The sequence below is a fragment of the Acomys russatus genome, chromosome 19 (assembly GCF_903995435.1).
Source record: "Acomys russatus chromosome 19, mAcoRus1.1, whole genome shotgun sequence".
Lineage (NCBI taxonomy): Eukaryota > Metazoa > Chordata > Mammalia > Rodentia > Muridae > Acomys > Acomys russatus.
The window spans coordinates 50,654,251-50,668,206 of record NC_067155.1 but is presented as its reverse complement, the minus strand read 5'-3'; the positions used below and the strand labels follow the sequence as shown (position 1 = coordinate 50,668,206).

The following is a 13,956-nucleotide window of genomic DNA, read 5'->3' as shown; positions in this document are numbered from 1 at the left end:
GTTAAGGGAGCTCCCAGAACGCAGGAACCAGAGACAGGGGCTCTACTATGTGGGGTGTCTACATATTTGTCAACACCCTCAGGACCAGGGTTGGGGAGCTGCAGACTAGCCATGTGGGTGTGTGGCTGGAAAGTGCACTTTTTATATGGAGATTGCAGTGCGCTCCACTGGCTGCCTTTGTTCCTTCGCACTTTCGTGATTTTTAGGAGGGTAAGAAATGTTGCAGAAAGTTAAATGGTATTCTGCAAACTGCAGTCGTGGGTCACATTCTTTGCTGTAATTGTCTACGGAGTTTGGCTCCAAAACTCTTCAGCAGACTTTAAAGGGCTTCCATTTAACTCATTCTAGGCTGAACTAACTTTGTTTTCCATAAGGGTTCTATCTATGAGGCAGATAATGATTTGTTCTTAGAAATAAACCAGTGTCGTTCAATCAGACACTTGTAGCTTTGAAAGGCCACACTGATGCTACCTGCCAGAAATGCCTCTAATTTTGCAATGCCTTTACATAGATGTTCTTAACTGGCTGGTTTTTTTGGTTTGGTTTGGTTTGGTTTAGATATCGTCATCAGATATAAGAATGTCTCTAACCCTTTGGACATGATCACCAAAGTTCTTAACTTTCTTCCCAACATTTATCAAGTGCTTTTCTTGCAATTCTCAATGCAAAGGAAGAGAACTGCTATCAAAAGTGTAAATGTGGAAATTAGGGGCTGGAGAGATAGCTCAGCGGTTAAGAGCACTGGCTGCTCTTCCAGAGGTCCTGAGTTCAATTCCCAGCAACCACATGGTGACTCATGACCATCTATAATGAGATCTGGTGCCCTCTTCTGGTATACAGGCATACATGTAGGCAGAATGCTGTATATGTTATAAATAAATAAATCTTTAAAAAACAAAAAAGAAATAAACCAGTGTCTTGAGTTTCCCAATGGGGGTCATTGTCTGCAGATTGCTAGCAGAACTTTGGCCTCTTTGACCTCCCTTTGACCTCTTCCCATCAGATGTATGTGCCTGGAAATATGTCCTTTAGGTTTCCCCCTCATTCATGCTGTGTGTGTGTGTGTGTGTGTGTGTGTGTGTGTGTGTGTGTGTGTGTAAAACATTTAGTTTGTGCACAGGCACTACTGGTCATTGGCGATTTTGCTGTGATGAACTCTGAAAATGATGGTTTCCAGAGCCATTTCCCCACTGCTGAGCCTTTATGAACATGCCTTTTGAGTTCTCCTTTCTCTGTTTTATAGATCCTCTAGATCGTTTTTACTCCACCTCACCTCCATGCCTTTCTTATCTTAGCTTGTTCTCTAGTGATGGGAACTTCTGAGGTTTCAAACTCATTTCCTGTGTGGGGTGTTCTTCTGCCTGAGAAACCACATAATCTGGATGCTTTTGCTAAAAACAGCCATTAGACACTCAAAGTTATTAATTTAAATAGAAATTGTGTTTAAATTTAAAAATCGTTTCCTCATCTGTGTCATCCACATACCTTGTGCTCACCTGTAGGCCCTGCTTATTGGTTGAACAGAGGACCATTCACTTCCGGTCTCACACAGGCCTTGGCAAGGATTACTTCCGGTGCTGTGTGATCTTTCTTTCTTTCTTTCTTTCTTTCTTTCTTTCTTTCTTTCTTTCTTTCTTTCTTTCTTTTTTCTCTTCCCTATAATGACGTTGACTTGAGCCTTTTCTGGCTTCAAGTTCTTAGGCTCACAAGACTTACATGATATAGTTCCGGTTTCTCAGAGGCTTCCATCACCAACCTTGAGTCCTTGACACGGGCCATCTGCAGCATGGCTCTGAGTTCCACTGGGCTGAGCCGAGGGACCCCTGGTTTTGACTTTTTTCCCTCCTGCCCAAAGTGCCTGAGATTAAATTCGCAGACCCTATGAGTTTATATTGGCTGCTATGAAGTCTGTGTTATTATTATCTTCTCAAATCCTCTTAGCTCTTGGCTGAGTGGCTGACAGCCCGCCTCGCTCTGTGAACCAGCTGCCGTTGTTCTATTACAGTGATTGATCGATACGTTGCCTTCACTTTTCAGGTCTCCTTGCTCCATTTTCTGAGAAAAGCGGCTTCCTCCTGTGGGCGTGGTTTCAGAAGTTGTTGGAGGTTACCTCTGGGAGGTCTCAGGTCCTTCCCTTGAGGCTCTGTGTCCCTGCAGACAGGGTACTATGGCTTTGGAAACAAAATACAGTAACTGCACGGTAGCTTTTTCATGCCTTTTGAAAAATCCGAGGACCATACCTCCCATTGGCAGCTATTCACACGCGTTAAAATCTCTCTCAGGAAAAAAAAAATCTCTCTCAGTTGAGAAATCCAACTTGCATTTTTCTCCAGATACCAAGAGACACATGAGTTACCAATTTGGTATTTACTGAAAGAATCAAATATGAGTTCTGACACTCCTTTGCCGCTCTCTCTGGGACACCACTTCCCCCCCTCAACAGCTAAAATTTCTAATTGTATTCAAGCCTGTTTAAAAAAAAAATCCATATTATTCTTAAAACTTTGATGGGAATGGCTTTAGTTATTTGCAAACTGACCCTGCTGGTCCAAACTCCCTCATTCCAGGGCTATTTGAAAAACAGTTCTGCCTAATGAAAATCTAGTTATTTCTTTTGTTGAATGTCATTCCCTGACTTTAGCTTTTAATACTAATAAGGGACCGACTGTTCTCCAGACGTCTCCTTGCCCCCACGTTTCTTTATTCTTTTGCAGACGTGGGGCAAGCCCCTCTATGTGCATTATCATCAAATGCTTCTGATTCGACTTGTGGACAAAAGCAATCTACCTTCTGTCTCTTTCTATTGGTGTTCCCTCTCCAGGAAACTAGAAATACCAAGTCCTTCCCGAGAATAAGAATTCTTCCAACCCATCTCCCTGTGAATTCTAATTTTCAAAGCTGACATTTATTAAGAGCGATGGATATGAGCTTGGCATCGGCATTTGGACATTTGTTGTTGTGTGGTTTTTTTTTCCCTTTGTGACCCATATACAAAAAAAAAAAAAAAAAAAAAAAAAAAAAAAAAAATCAAAACCGGTTCTCTTCATCTTCCTCTCTGAAAACTGAGATTTCTAGAGACGGAGAAGAGAATAGAGTGGAATGAAGCGAATCTGCAGATGTTGCACACACACTTCCAGAACAAGGAGCAGCACGGGGCATGTACCACAAACACAGGTATCAGAGGGACCAATGAAATTGCAGGGTCCCTGGCTAAATAAAAATCCTCTTAAATAAGGATGTTTATGTGTGTGTACGTATATGTGTATTTATATGAATATGTATTTGTGTCTCTTGGCATATATATATCATACACATTACATATGTATATACACACATATGTGTGTATGTGTTTGAGTGTTTGTGTGTGTCTTGTTTTGGCTTTATTGCTGTGAAGAGACACCATGAACATAGCAACTCTTATAAAGGAAACTATTTTACTGGGGCTGGCTTAGTTTCAGAGGTTTAGTCCGTTATAGTCACGTTTGGAAACACGGCAGCGTGCAGGCAGACTTGGTGCTGGAGAATTCAACATCTTGATCTGAAGGCAGCCAGGAGACTTTGCGCCACACTAGGCATAGCTTGAGCATAGGAGACCTCAAAGTCCGCCCCCACAGTGACACACTTCCTCCAACAAGGCCACACCTCCTAATAGTGCCACTCCCTATGTGGCTAAGCTTTCAAACACCTGAGTCTATGGGGGCCAAACCTATTCAAACCACCATTTTGTGTGTGTGTGTCTGTGTGTGTGTGTGTGTGTTTGTGTGTGTCTACAGATGCCTGTAGAGGTTAGAAAGGGATGTCAGACTCCTGGAACTGGAGTTACATTTGGGAACTGAACTCTGGTCCACTGTAAGGGGAGCAAGCTCCCTTAAGCTCTGAGCCATGTCTCTAGCTCCTTTAAATTTATTCCTAAAACAGTTCAATGGACAAAAGGTAACTTTAGTGAAATAATTATAGAGCTATTAGAAAAAAGAAACAGGAAGGTGTGTGTCTTAGTTACTATTCTGTTGCTGTGAAGAGATACCACGTCCAAAGCAACTTATAAAAGGAAGCATTTATTTTTTAAAAATTTTAATGCATTATAATTTATTCAGATTACATTTCTAATGTTATCCTCTTGCTTATATCTTCCTGTTCCCACCCTCCCTTCCTTTTCCACCCTATTCCCCTCCCCTAGACCTCTGACAGAAGGGGAACTCCTCCCCCACCATATGACCACAGCCTAACAAGTCTCATCTGGTTAGTTTGCTTTTCTTCCTCTATGTGTTGCTGGGCCTCCCCACCAAGGGGAAATGGTCAAGTGGGGGCACTAGGGTTCATGTCAGAGGCAGCCCCCACTCTCCCCTCAACCATGAAGAATGAGCTGTCCATTGGCTAGATCTGGACAGGGGGTCTAGGTTTACTGCATGCATTGTCCTTGCTTGGGAAAGGAAGCATTTAACTGGGGACTTGCTTACAGACTCAGAGAGTCAGTTCATGACCATCATAGTAGACACACCTTGGCAGCAGACAGGCAGGCAGCAGGCAGAAGACAGGCAGCAGGCAGGCAGATAGGCAGCAGGCAGCAGACAGGCAGCAGGCAGCAGGCAGCAGATAGGCAGCAGGCAGATAGTCAGCAGGCAGAAGACAGGCAGCGGGCAGACAGGCAGGAGGCAGGCAGACAGGCAGCAGACAGGCAGATGAGGCTGGAACAGTAGCTGAGAGCTCATATCCTTCTCTCAGATAGCAAGGAGACAGAGATAGAGGTAGATAGATAGATAAATAGATAGATAGATAGACAGATAGCAAGACTGGGCCTGATGTGGGCTTTTGGCGCCTCAAGGCCCACCTCCAGTGACACACCTCCTCCTTCAACAGAACCACGACTCCTCTGACTGGAAACCAAACACATTCAAATACGTGAGCCTGTCAGGGCCACACCTATTCAAACTACCACAATATGGGGGGTAAAAAAAGGGAAATTAGGTAAGGATGGGTCCATCCCATTTGGTAGTACATTTTTTTATTGTTACATTTATTTGCATAACAAGTTTCCAATCAGCCATCACTCTAGCATAAGCCAAAGGAATCCTCCCTGCCTTCCTGCCCCACCCCCACCTCCCCCCCACCACATGTGACTTTTCTACTTGGTTTTCCACATTGGCATTACTGCACAGAACATACCCCTTTATCCCGATTTAGCTCTAAGTGGGAAAACTACTGATGTGCAATTAATTGCTACTCATGATAGGATGAAACCAAAGCCAACGTGATTGAGTCAATTGCTGTTTGGGAGCTGAGGGTTTCCTTTCCATTCAATAAAAAGTCCTCAATATGATTTTAATACAAGCCTAGAAACCCCGATGAAGCCTTTGGTTTTGTTTTCAGTCTTTCAGCATTTCCAGAACTTTCTCTGTTGTGAGCAAGCACCTAGAGGAGAAGAGCTGTGTGGAGCTGCCCAACAAAGGTTTCATTTGCCCAGAAAGAAGACACACCTGTTCTGTGGTATCTCTGGAGAGTTGGTTCCAGGGCCCCACCCCACCCGTCCCAGCTCCTTGGCTAAAATGACATTGCATTTGCATATGAAGTATGCAACCCTCTTGTAGACTTTATTATATTTACGTGTGTGTGCATGTGCGCATACAGACCTGCATGTGTAAGTGCAGAGGCCAGAGGAGGACATGGCACATCCTGCTCTTTCATTCTCTATTCCTTATGACAGGGTCTCTTGGTGAACCTGGAGTGCAACTGGCTGTCAGCTAACCCCAGCCATCCTCCTGTCTCTGCCCTACCATGTCCCCTCAACCCCTGGCTCTGCAGTTAAAGGTGCATGTGTGACCACACCCTTAGCTTTTTACGGGACTGCTAAGGATTTGAACTCAGGTCATCACGCTTGCCCAGCAAACACTTTACTTCTCAGCCACCTCCCAAGGTCCTCCTACATCTGACGCCGTCTCTCGATCACTTTTGTACTCAGTGCAATGTAACTGCTATACAAGGAGCTGTTGTTTAGGAGACGACGAGAAAAATGGTCTGAATATACTCAGTACAGATGCAGTGTTTTCCAAACCACTTTCGTTTATTCCGTGAGAACTTCATACGATATATTTTGATTGCATTCACCCCCCATTCTCTTCACAATGTCTCCCAGACCCATCCCCACCTAACCCCTCTTTCCATTCTCTGTCTCCTTTCCTTTCTCCCCTCTGTAATAACCCACTCAAGCAATTTGTGTGGCCCATAAACTCATGGGCATCGGACCATCAACCGGAGCATTGTCAGCCTACCACCTTTAAGAAAATCACACCTTTAAGAAAACCAACTCTCCCTCTCTCATCAATTGTCCATACCTTCTCCGCAAGGGGTGAGGGATGGTGAGGCCCTACTCACCCTACGGTGGAAAGTTGACTGGTTTGATCACATGCAGGCAGACACAGCTGCTGTGAGTTCCTGAGTGCAGTGGTCCTGTCATCTCTGGAAGACACTGCTTTGCTCCAGTTCTCACTGACTGTGGGTCTTACAAGCTTTTAACTTCCTATTCCTGAGAGTTCTTGGGTCTCAGCCCCTCCCTTTCCTGCCTCCCCCCCTCTCACAAACACATAGCGGGGTCTTTACAATTGACTGCTGACAGTGTCTCATGGCAGACAATATGCTACAATGCAGACATGATGTATTCCGTACCAGAAACAAGAGATTGTTAGAAATGTCCCAGGTGCTTCTAGAGTGAGGCCAAGTTTAGACCTCTGGTCCCACCCTATGGGTTTCAGATACATGAATAGGGGTCAAGACTTGGAACTTGTATTTTTAAAAGCTCCTGGGTGTTGCTGATGCTGCTGGCCTGGAGGCTGTTGTTTTAGAACCACTGGACGGAGATATTCTTACAGAGATAGAGGGGTCCATCTCTGGGTTTGTCATGAAGGGCACTGTTGTGCTTTGGATTTGAAATACAACAAAGGCTCACAGTTTTGTTGAGGGTTTTGGCCCACAGTACAATGTTCAAAGTTGAGGCTCTGACAAGTGATTGGATGTGTTTGGAGGGAGTGGCTAACTAGGAGACAGGGGCTGGTTAAGGAAATTGGTCATTTGGGACCTGTCTTGGAGGGTGTTTCTTGCCCTTGGTTCCTTCCTGTGTTTATGCTTCCTGGCTGCTGATGAGGTAAGCAGCTGTGCTCCATTATGCCCCTTTGCGTGGTCCATGTGAAACCTCTGATGCCATGAATATAAGTCCGTCTTCCTTTTAAAGAGCCAGATATTTTGTTACAGTGATGAAAAGGTGATTGACAGGAACATGGCCATTAGTGTTGCTGACCAAACTAGATCACATCTGGACTTGATGTAGGAGAAAACGTGGTCTAATCTTGTAAGCTTTTTGTCGGCACACTGTAAGCTATGAGCAGACCCAAGTGTTTACATCTGGATGGTTCTGCCAATGTATCTATTGTCTTAGTGAATCAAGAACTTTGCCACTTCCTGCTCTAGTTGTTCCCCTGACTTCACTTCGGTATTTTAGTAGACTTCAATATCATATAAATTAGTGGAAAATGAGTATAAAAAGGAAGCTGTAAATTTGCTTTAAAATCATTAAATTATACACTTAAAATAAATGGATTTTTTAGTATGTAAATTATACTTCAATAAAGCTGCTGAAAAGGTTTGGCCAACTGTGATGCTTGTCATGTGACTTGGTAGTTGTCATAGCTCCTGTAATGCTGCCCTTAATAGTAGTGGGTTTTATTACAGGTGAGTCAGACTCCAGTGTAACTGTGCAGGGAGGACACTTTGTTCCCTAAAAAGTCAAGTCAAATGAATTAGACTTCTCGACGAGGGTTTGCTTGCCATAGCTGAGTTTACTGGAGAGCTGTTGGCTGAGGGGAAAGATGGAGAGAGTGTTTGCTTCTCAGTGTTTATTGGGATATATTGTGGTTTGAATAAGAAAAGCCTCCATTGACTCATATATCTGAATACTTAGTCATCGAGGAGTGGCAGCCATTTTCAAGGATTAGAAGGATTAGGAGGAAGTGTGGCCTTGTTGGAGGAAGTGTGTCATCAGGAGTGGGCTATGCCAGAGTCTCTATCACTCTGTCTCTTGTCCCTCTGCCTTAGTCAGGATGTAATTCTCTACTGCTCTAGTGCCACACATGTTGCCAACCTCCCCACCATGATGAAGATGGACCAAACCTCTGAAACTGTAAGCCAGCCTCAATTCCATATTTTCCTTTCTAAAAGTTGCCTTGGTCATGGCATCTCTTCACATCAATGGAAATCCTATCTAAGACAGGGAGGAAAGGGTTTATTCAGCTTGTCCTTCCACCTTGGGGTTCATCACCAAAGCCAGTCAAAACAGGAACTCAAGCAGGACAGGAACCTGGAGGCAGGAGCTGATGCAGAGGCCATGGAGGGGTGCTGCGCACTGGCTTGCTCTTCATGTCTTGCTCAGCCTGCTTTCTTAAAGAACACAGGACCACTAGCCCAGGGATGGCACCACTGACCGTGGGTTGGGCTCTCCCCAGTTGGGCCCTTCCCCACCAATCGCCAATTAAGAAAATGCTTTACAGCTGGCTCTTAATGGAGACATTTCCTCAACTGAGGATCCTTCCCCTCTGATGACTCTAGCTTGTGTCAAGTTGGGAAAAACAAAAAAACAAAAACAAAAAACAAAAACAAAAGCAACAACAAACAAAAACAAAACAAAAAAACCCACAACGTAACAAAATTGTCTCTCAAAAGCCATTCTTAGGGTGCATATGTGGACCCAGGGAGACCCTATAGAGCACAGGTGCTTCTCAGAAGAGAGCTACATGGCGGGGGACCTCAAAGTCATGACAACTGTCAGAGAAAAGAGAACAAAGCCCTATGTGTGTAGGAGCAAGAAACTTCCTGGGTTAGATAGGCAAAAAGGGGCCTGTAGACATGGAGGAAGTTGTACAGTTGGGGAGGTGCCAAGGTGAACTGGCCAATGTGGGAGCTTTTTGGTGGTATCTAGCAGAGACCTCAAAAAGATCACAGGCTTCGAAAGAGGCAAACAGTGCTCAGGGAAGCTACACTTAACATCTGAAAGGGGCTCACAGGGAACTAATTTTCTCTTTTAAATGATTTTTCAAGTGATCATACAAAAATAATGTTTTTTTATGATCCTTTCAGGAATCTCATCAATATAAACTTATTTTATATGGATTCGCTAGTCTGAGTTATTCTTGTCAAAATGTCCTTCTGGGAAGCCCTCTCTTCACACCCACCATCTGTACTCTTTCCATAACCTTCCTGTTCTTCATGGGTCCCCTACTTCAGTTTTTGAGAACTTCATCTTGGACTTCATTTGTCTTCAGTGTCTTCTACTCCCCCCTTAATGTGTCCCTCCAGGCTCTCTGTGGATCACTGTCAACCTGATCTTCCTTCCCTGCTCTCCTCTGCATGTGAATGTTGGATTTATTTAGATGAGTTTAGGGGGCGAGGAGAAATGACTCTCTGCTCTGGAAGAGGACCTGAGTTTGGTCTCCTGCACTCATGTCCAGCGGTTCACAACCATCTTCAACTCCAGCTCCAGATCTGGCTCCTCTTGCCTCTGTGCTCACCTGTATTCACAAGCACATACCCTGGCCCCACCCACATAATTAAACATAATAAAGTCAATCGAGACAAGATGGCATCCTTTACAATAAAATAAAATAAAAGCTGATTTTCCTCTGATTCCGAGTCTACGTTTGGGTCCCTCTCTGATCAGCTTACTGTGTTTCCTCTTAAAGTCTCAAGATCACACACTCTGTTAAGTCACTCCTTTCCCAATTGCTATGTTTCTCCCTCAAACTTCTCCCCTCCCCCAAAGAGTCTACCTATTTCTGGCCCCTCCCTCTTCACTGCTCCTTAAAGATCTTTTCCTACTGCCCCACCCCCATGCCCCATCTCTAGTTATATCTTCTCTTCATAGACCAGACCAGCTAAGTCCTGTTCCAGTTTTACCCTACTGTGACATTAGATGTACTTACTGTTCCCAGCCTGAGTTGACACGTGTCTTCCTTTGATCGCCCACCCACCGCACACCCCATCTCTTCCACCAAAGCTCTCAGTCACATTATGTTCACACATTTTTTATTTATTTTTAGAGCAAAACAAATTCCATTGAAACAGATACTGGGGGGTTATCAGAGACCCTTAGGTATCCAACACACTGAAAAACAAACATCTTTTCCCCCCCAATTCTGCCTTGCCACACTTTGTGAATTTCACCTCAATATATCTTTTCCACCAAATCGTAGACGTAGATATGGTTGTCGTTATCAAACTTGATGAAATACACGGAAGGGCTGGCGAGAACTTGGAGAATGATCTTGCCGATCTTTTTGTATCGGTCGCCTTCGGTGTATTTCACATATCTGCCTTTCAAGAGGTCGTCTTCGTCTGTTTCTGACATCACCTCTGCTAGAGGGGAGTCAGGCACGATGCAGAGGTCACCTTCTGTGTAGTCATCCAGCAGCTGGTACATGTACAGGACTGGGTCTTTCTCATAGGTGATGTAAAACCAGTTATTCATGACCGGCACTTGGGCCAGGACCATACCCCTCCACTTATCATTAGAGCCGTCGCTGCCCTCAAATCTGTGCTCCACGACTTTGCCAATCATGCTGCTTGCCAGATGGGCATCACTAAGTTGAGGACACGACACTTTACGATGCAGGATCTTAAGCTTTGAAATCCTCTTGTCGCTGTGGAGCTCCAGGGCGTAGACGCAGTCAATTCCATCATACTTCACCAAATAGGTGGGAGGGTGTGTTGGCAGTCGGTCCAGGACGACGGCCTTCCATTGGGTGACTGGCTCATTACCATCCTTCCACAGGTGGGAAATTCTGCAGCCGACAATGCTCGTCAACGCCTGGGAGGGCCTGCTCCTCCTCTGCTTCCGGAGAGACAGCCTGCCCCTCTTCTTCATAGACGTCTTTTTTATCATGGCGGTAGACCTAGTGCGGTAGGCTACAGCGCTCCTGGTCCACTGTCTAGTGGCTATCCTTCTGCGTCTGGGCTTCATGCTTGCCCACTATCTGGGTTTGAAGAGCTGCTTAAACAAGACACAAGGCTGTTTACATACGAATGCCCTGCAAGAATAAGATGGGAGGAAGTTGGAGTGATATAAACAGGTTTGGGTCTCTTAATGTGATTTTCTTTTCATAACAATAATCAATAGGAAAATTGACAAATGGCTCTCTCCAGCTCAGAATACCATTCTCGGGGACACGTTTCTTCCACCCGGAGGTGGTTTGCCTCTACTGAGAAACTTCTCTTCAAATGGTTAGGTCAGGGTGGGAGGTGGCATGCCTGTCCCTGAGCAGAACAGAGAAAGGATAGCAAAGGAGCCAGAAGCATGGCCACACCTGTCTTCCACCCTCAAGCTATGGGGCTAGGTGGCTGCACCCACAAATACCTGCCCCGGCACACAGCACACCACTCCGCACTGTCTTTCTGTATTGTGTCTCCTGAGCCAGCTTCTGGTTTACTGCGTGAAGCTGTTCAGTCTATCCCATCACAGAAGTCAGTACTGTGAGCCCCACAACTACTAGAAAGATCCGTTTGTCCAGGCAACAGCAGCCGTTTAGAAATAATATCTTCTAAACCACACATGGACAAAGAGGACCTTTGGCCTTTTAGTGGAATGGTGAATTTGAGATCGTTAGCAAGGATAATAAATTCGGAGAAATCGTTGGCTTAGATCATATGCTTGCCCCCCCCTGCCCCGCCCCCAGCGGGAGAGGTTAACAACATACCAGGTGGAAAGGAAAACTCTTCGCTTTCTCGGACTACAAGGGTCCCAGTAACTTCAAAAACATAATTACCCAAAGAAAATGCCTTACTTGTCCAGATTCTATCTTCTGAAAAGGCTTAGGTGTCCAAAGCCTGTTGAACAATTGCGGGGTTCAGGAGCCGAACTGGCTTCCAGACACCGCTGCGAAGACAGTGAACCCACTTTCACCGGAGTCTAGCACCCCTCGAGTGCAACAGACACTAAACTTCTGTCCGCTGCTTTGTGACATCACCCAGGCTCTGCTTACGTCATAGAACCCCCTCTCTGGGCGGTACCTTCCTTAGTAACGCTTGGAACCGGTCCGCATCTAGGCGTTAAATATCTTTTCACACAGCCGCCTGATGATCCAAAAACAAAGTCCCTACCCAAATATTCTGATAACGTGAATCACATTCTGCCCAAGTAGCTCGCTCCCTGTATTATTATTTTTTTTAAGTCTTCGGTTTCTGAGTCGCCGACGTACTCGGTGGTTATTTTCCCAGCTCCCATCCCTTAGTTATCTTTAAGCCATTCTTTGTATCAGAAATGTTGCCAGCCTCCCCGAGGCAGCCCACTGCATAACACACCAAAATTAGCTTTATCAAAACCCATAATTAGAGGAGGGCCATTTTTATTCAAACAAAGCTGGAATTTGACAAGATTAAATACCTTGAAGTCAATGGCAATCATGAATTATGGATCCTTTGCAAAGAGCGAGGAAAAAATTAGCTCCTGGGCCTGCTTCCAACGTTGGGATAAACTTATGACAAATCCGATATCGACCAGTCATATTTTAATGCCTTTACAATTTATCAGCACTTCTGGTTACAAGGAATTTATTAGGTCAAATGCAGTAAAACAAGATGAAATAGGTGAGGTAATTTTATTTTTGAAATATGAGTAGATAGAACACTGGATACCGGTAAATATAAAATTTACTTGTGAACTTTAATTGTTCATCCCACATAGTTTTTCAGAACTTCAAAAAGATCCTTTTTAGTATCTGCTCCTGTCCCCACTAGACCCTGTCCTTCCTCCTCTTTTTCCCAAATAGTTCCCTTCTACCTTAATATGTGTGTGTGTGTGTGTGTGTGTGTGTGTGTGTGTGTGTGTGTGTGTGTGTAAAGCGAATATATATATATATTCTGAGTTGACTTATGGCAACTTTGTAAGTCTGTCCACGTTTCTGGATGTAACTTCTGAACTTCTTCTTTTCTTCATTCTATCTCTGTCCTAAGCATGTTTTCCATTTTCCTTCACACTTTTGAGTCTCACTTTTTCTCCGCTGATAATGACCCTGTACCATAATGTGACTGTTGGTCCACGATGTGGCAGACCTCAGTGTGGGCTTAATTCAAATGGTATGGTTTTCAATTTTCTCTTTCTTTCCCTCATCTTCCTCCTCCAGGGACCTGATGAGATTTATGGTACTGGAATTTGTTTACACACACACACACACACACACACAGGAGAGAGAGAAAGGGAGAGAGAGAGAGAGAGAGAGAGAGAGAGAGAGAGAGAGAGAGAGAGAGAGAGAGAGCATGATGTCTTTCTAAGAACAATAAACAGGTAGGCAGTAAACACAAGAAAAATATGCTCACCATAGCCAGCAACTTGGGGAGGAAAGAGTTTATCTGACTTTACACTCCCAGACACCAGTCTGTTATGGAGAGAAGTCAGAGCAGAAACTCAAGACAGGGATCCAGAGGCAGAAACTGAAGTAGAGGCCACGCAGGAACCCTGCTTGCTTGCTGCATGTGGCTTACTCAGCGTTCTTTCCTTCTCATACAACCCGGGGCCACCTGCCAAAGGGAGTGGCCTAGACCCTCCCACATTGACAATCAAAACAAGGTGATTCTGCACAGATGTGGCCACAGGCCAGTGTGATGGAGGCAGTTCTTCAGCTGAGGTTGCCTCTTCCCAGGTTGTGTCAAGTTGTCAATAAAAGCTAACTGGGACTCCTGCACTTCCATGTTGATTGCCACACTGACTACAGTAGACAAGCCATGGAATAACCTTAGCTGTCCATTACAGCTAAGGTTATTGGCTAAAGGAAATGTGGTATATATACAATTCTTGTTTTTTGTTTTTTGAGACAGGGTTTTCTGTGTAGCCTTGGCTGTCCTGGACTTGCTTTGTAGACCAACTTGGCTTCAAACTCACGAAGATCCACCTACTTTTGCCTCTCCAAGTGCTGGGATTACAGA

General features: G+C 44.7%; 1 protein-coding gene across 1 annotated transcript; it reads right to left on the bottom strand.

Annotated features, from left to right (window-relative positions):
• Positions 1-10,204: 10,204 nt before the first annotated feature.
• LOC127203154 (Y-linked testis-specific protein 1-like) lies at positions 10,205-10,999 on the bottom strand. Its single transcript, XM_051161953.1, has one exon. It carries the CDS (start codon positions 10,997-10,999, stop codon positions 10,205-10,207), a length of 795 nt encoding a protein of 264 aa, XP_051017910.1.
• Between the last annotated feature and the right edge of the window lie 2,957 nt (positions 11,000-13,956).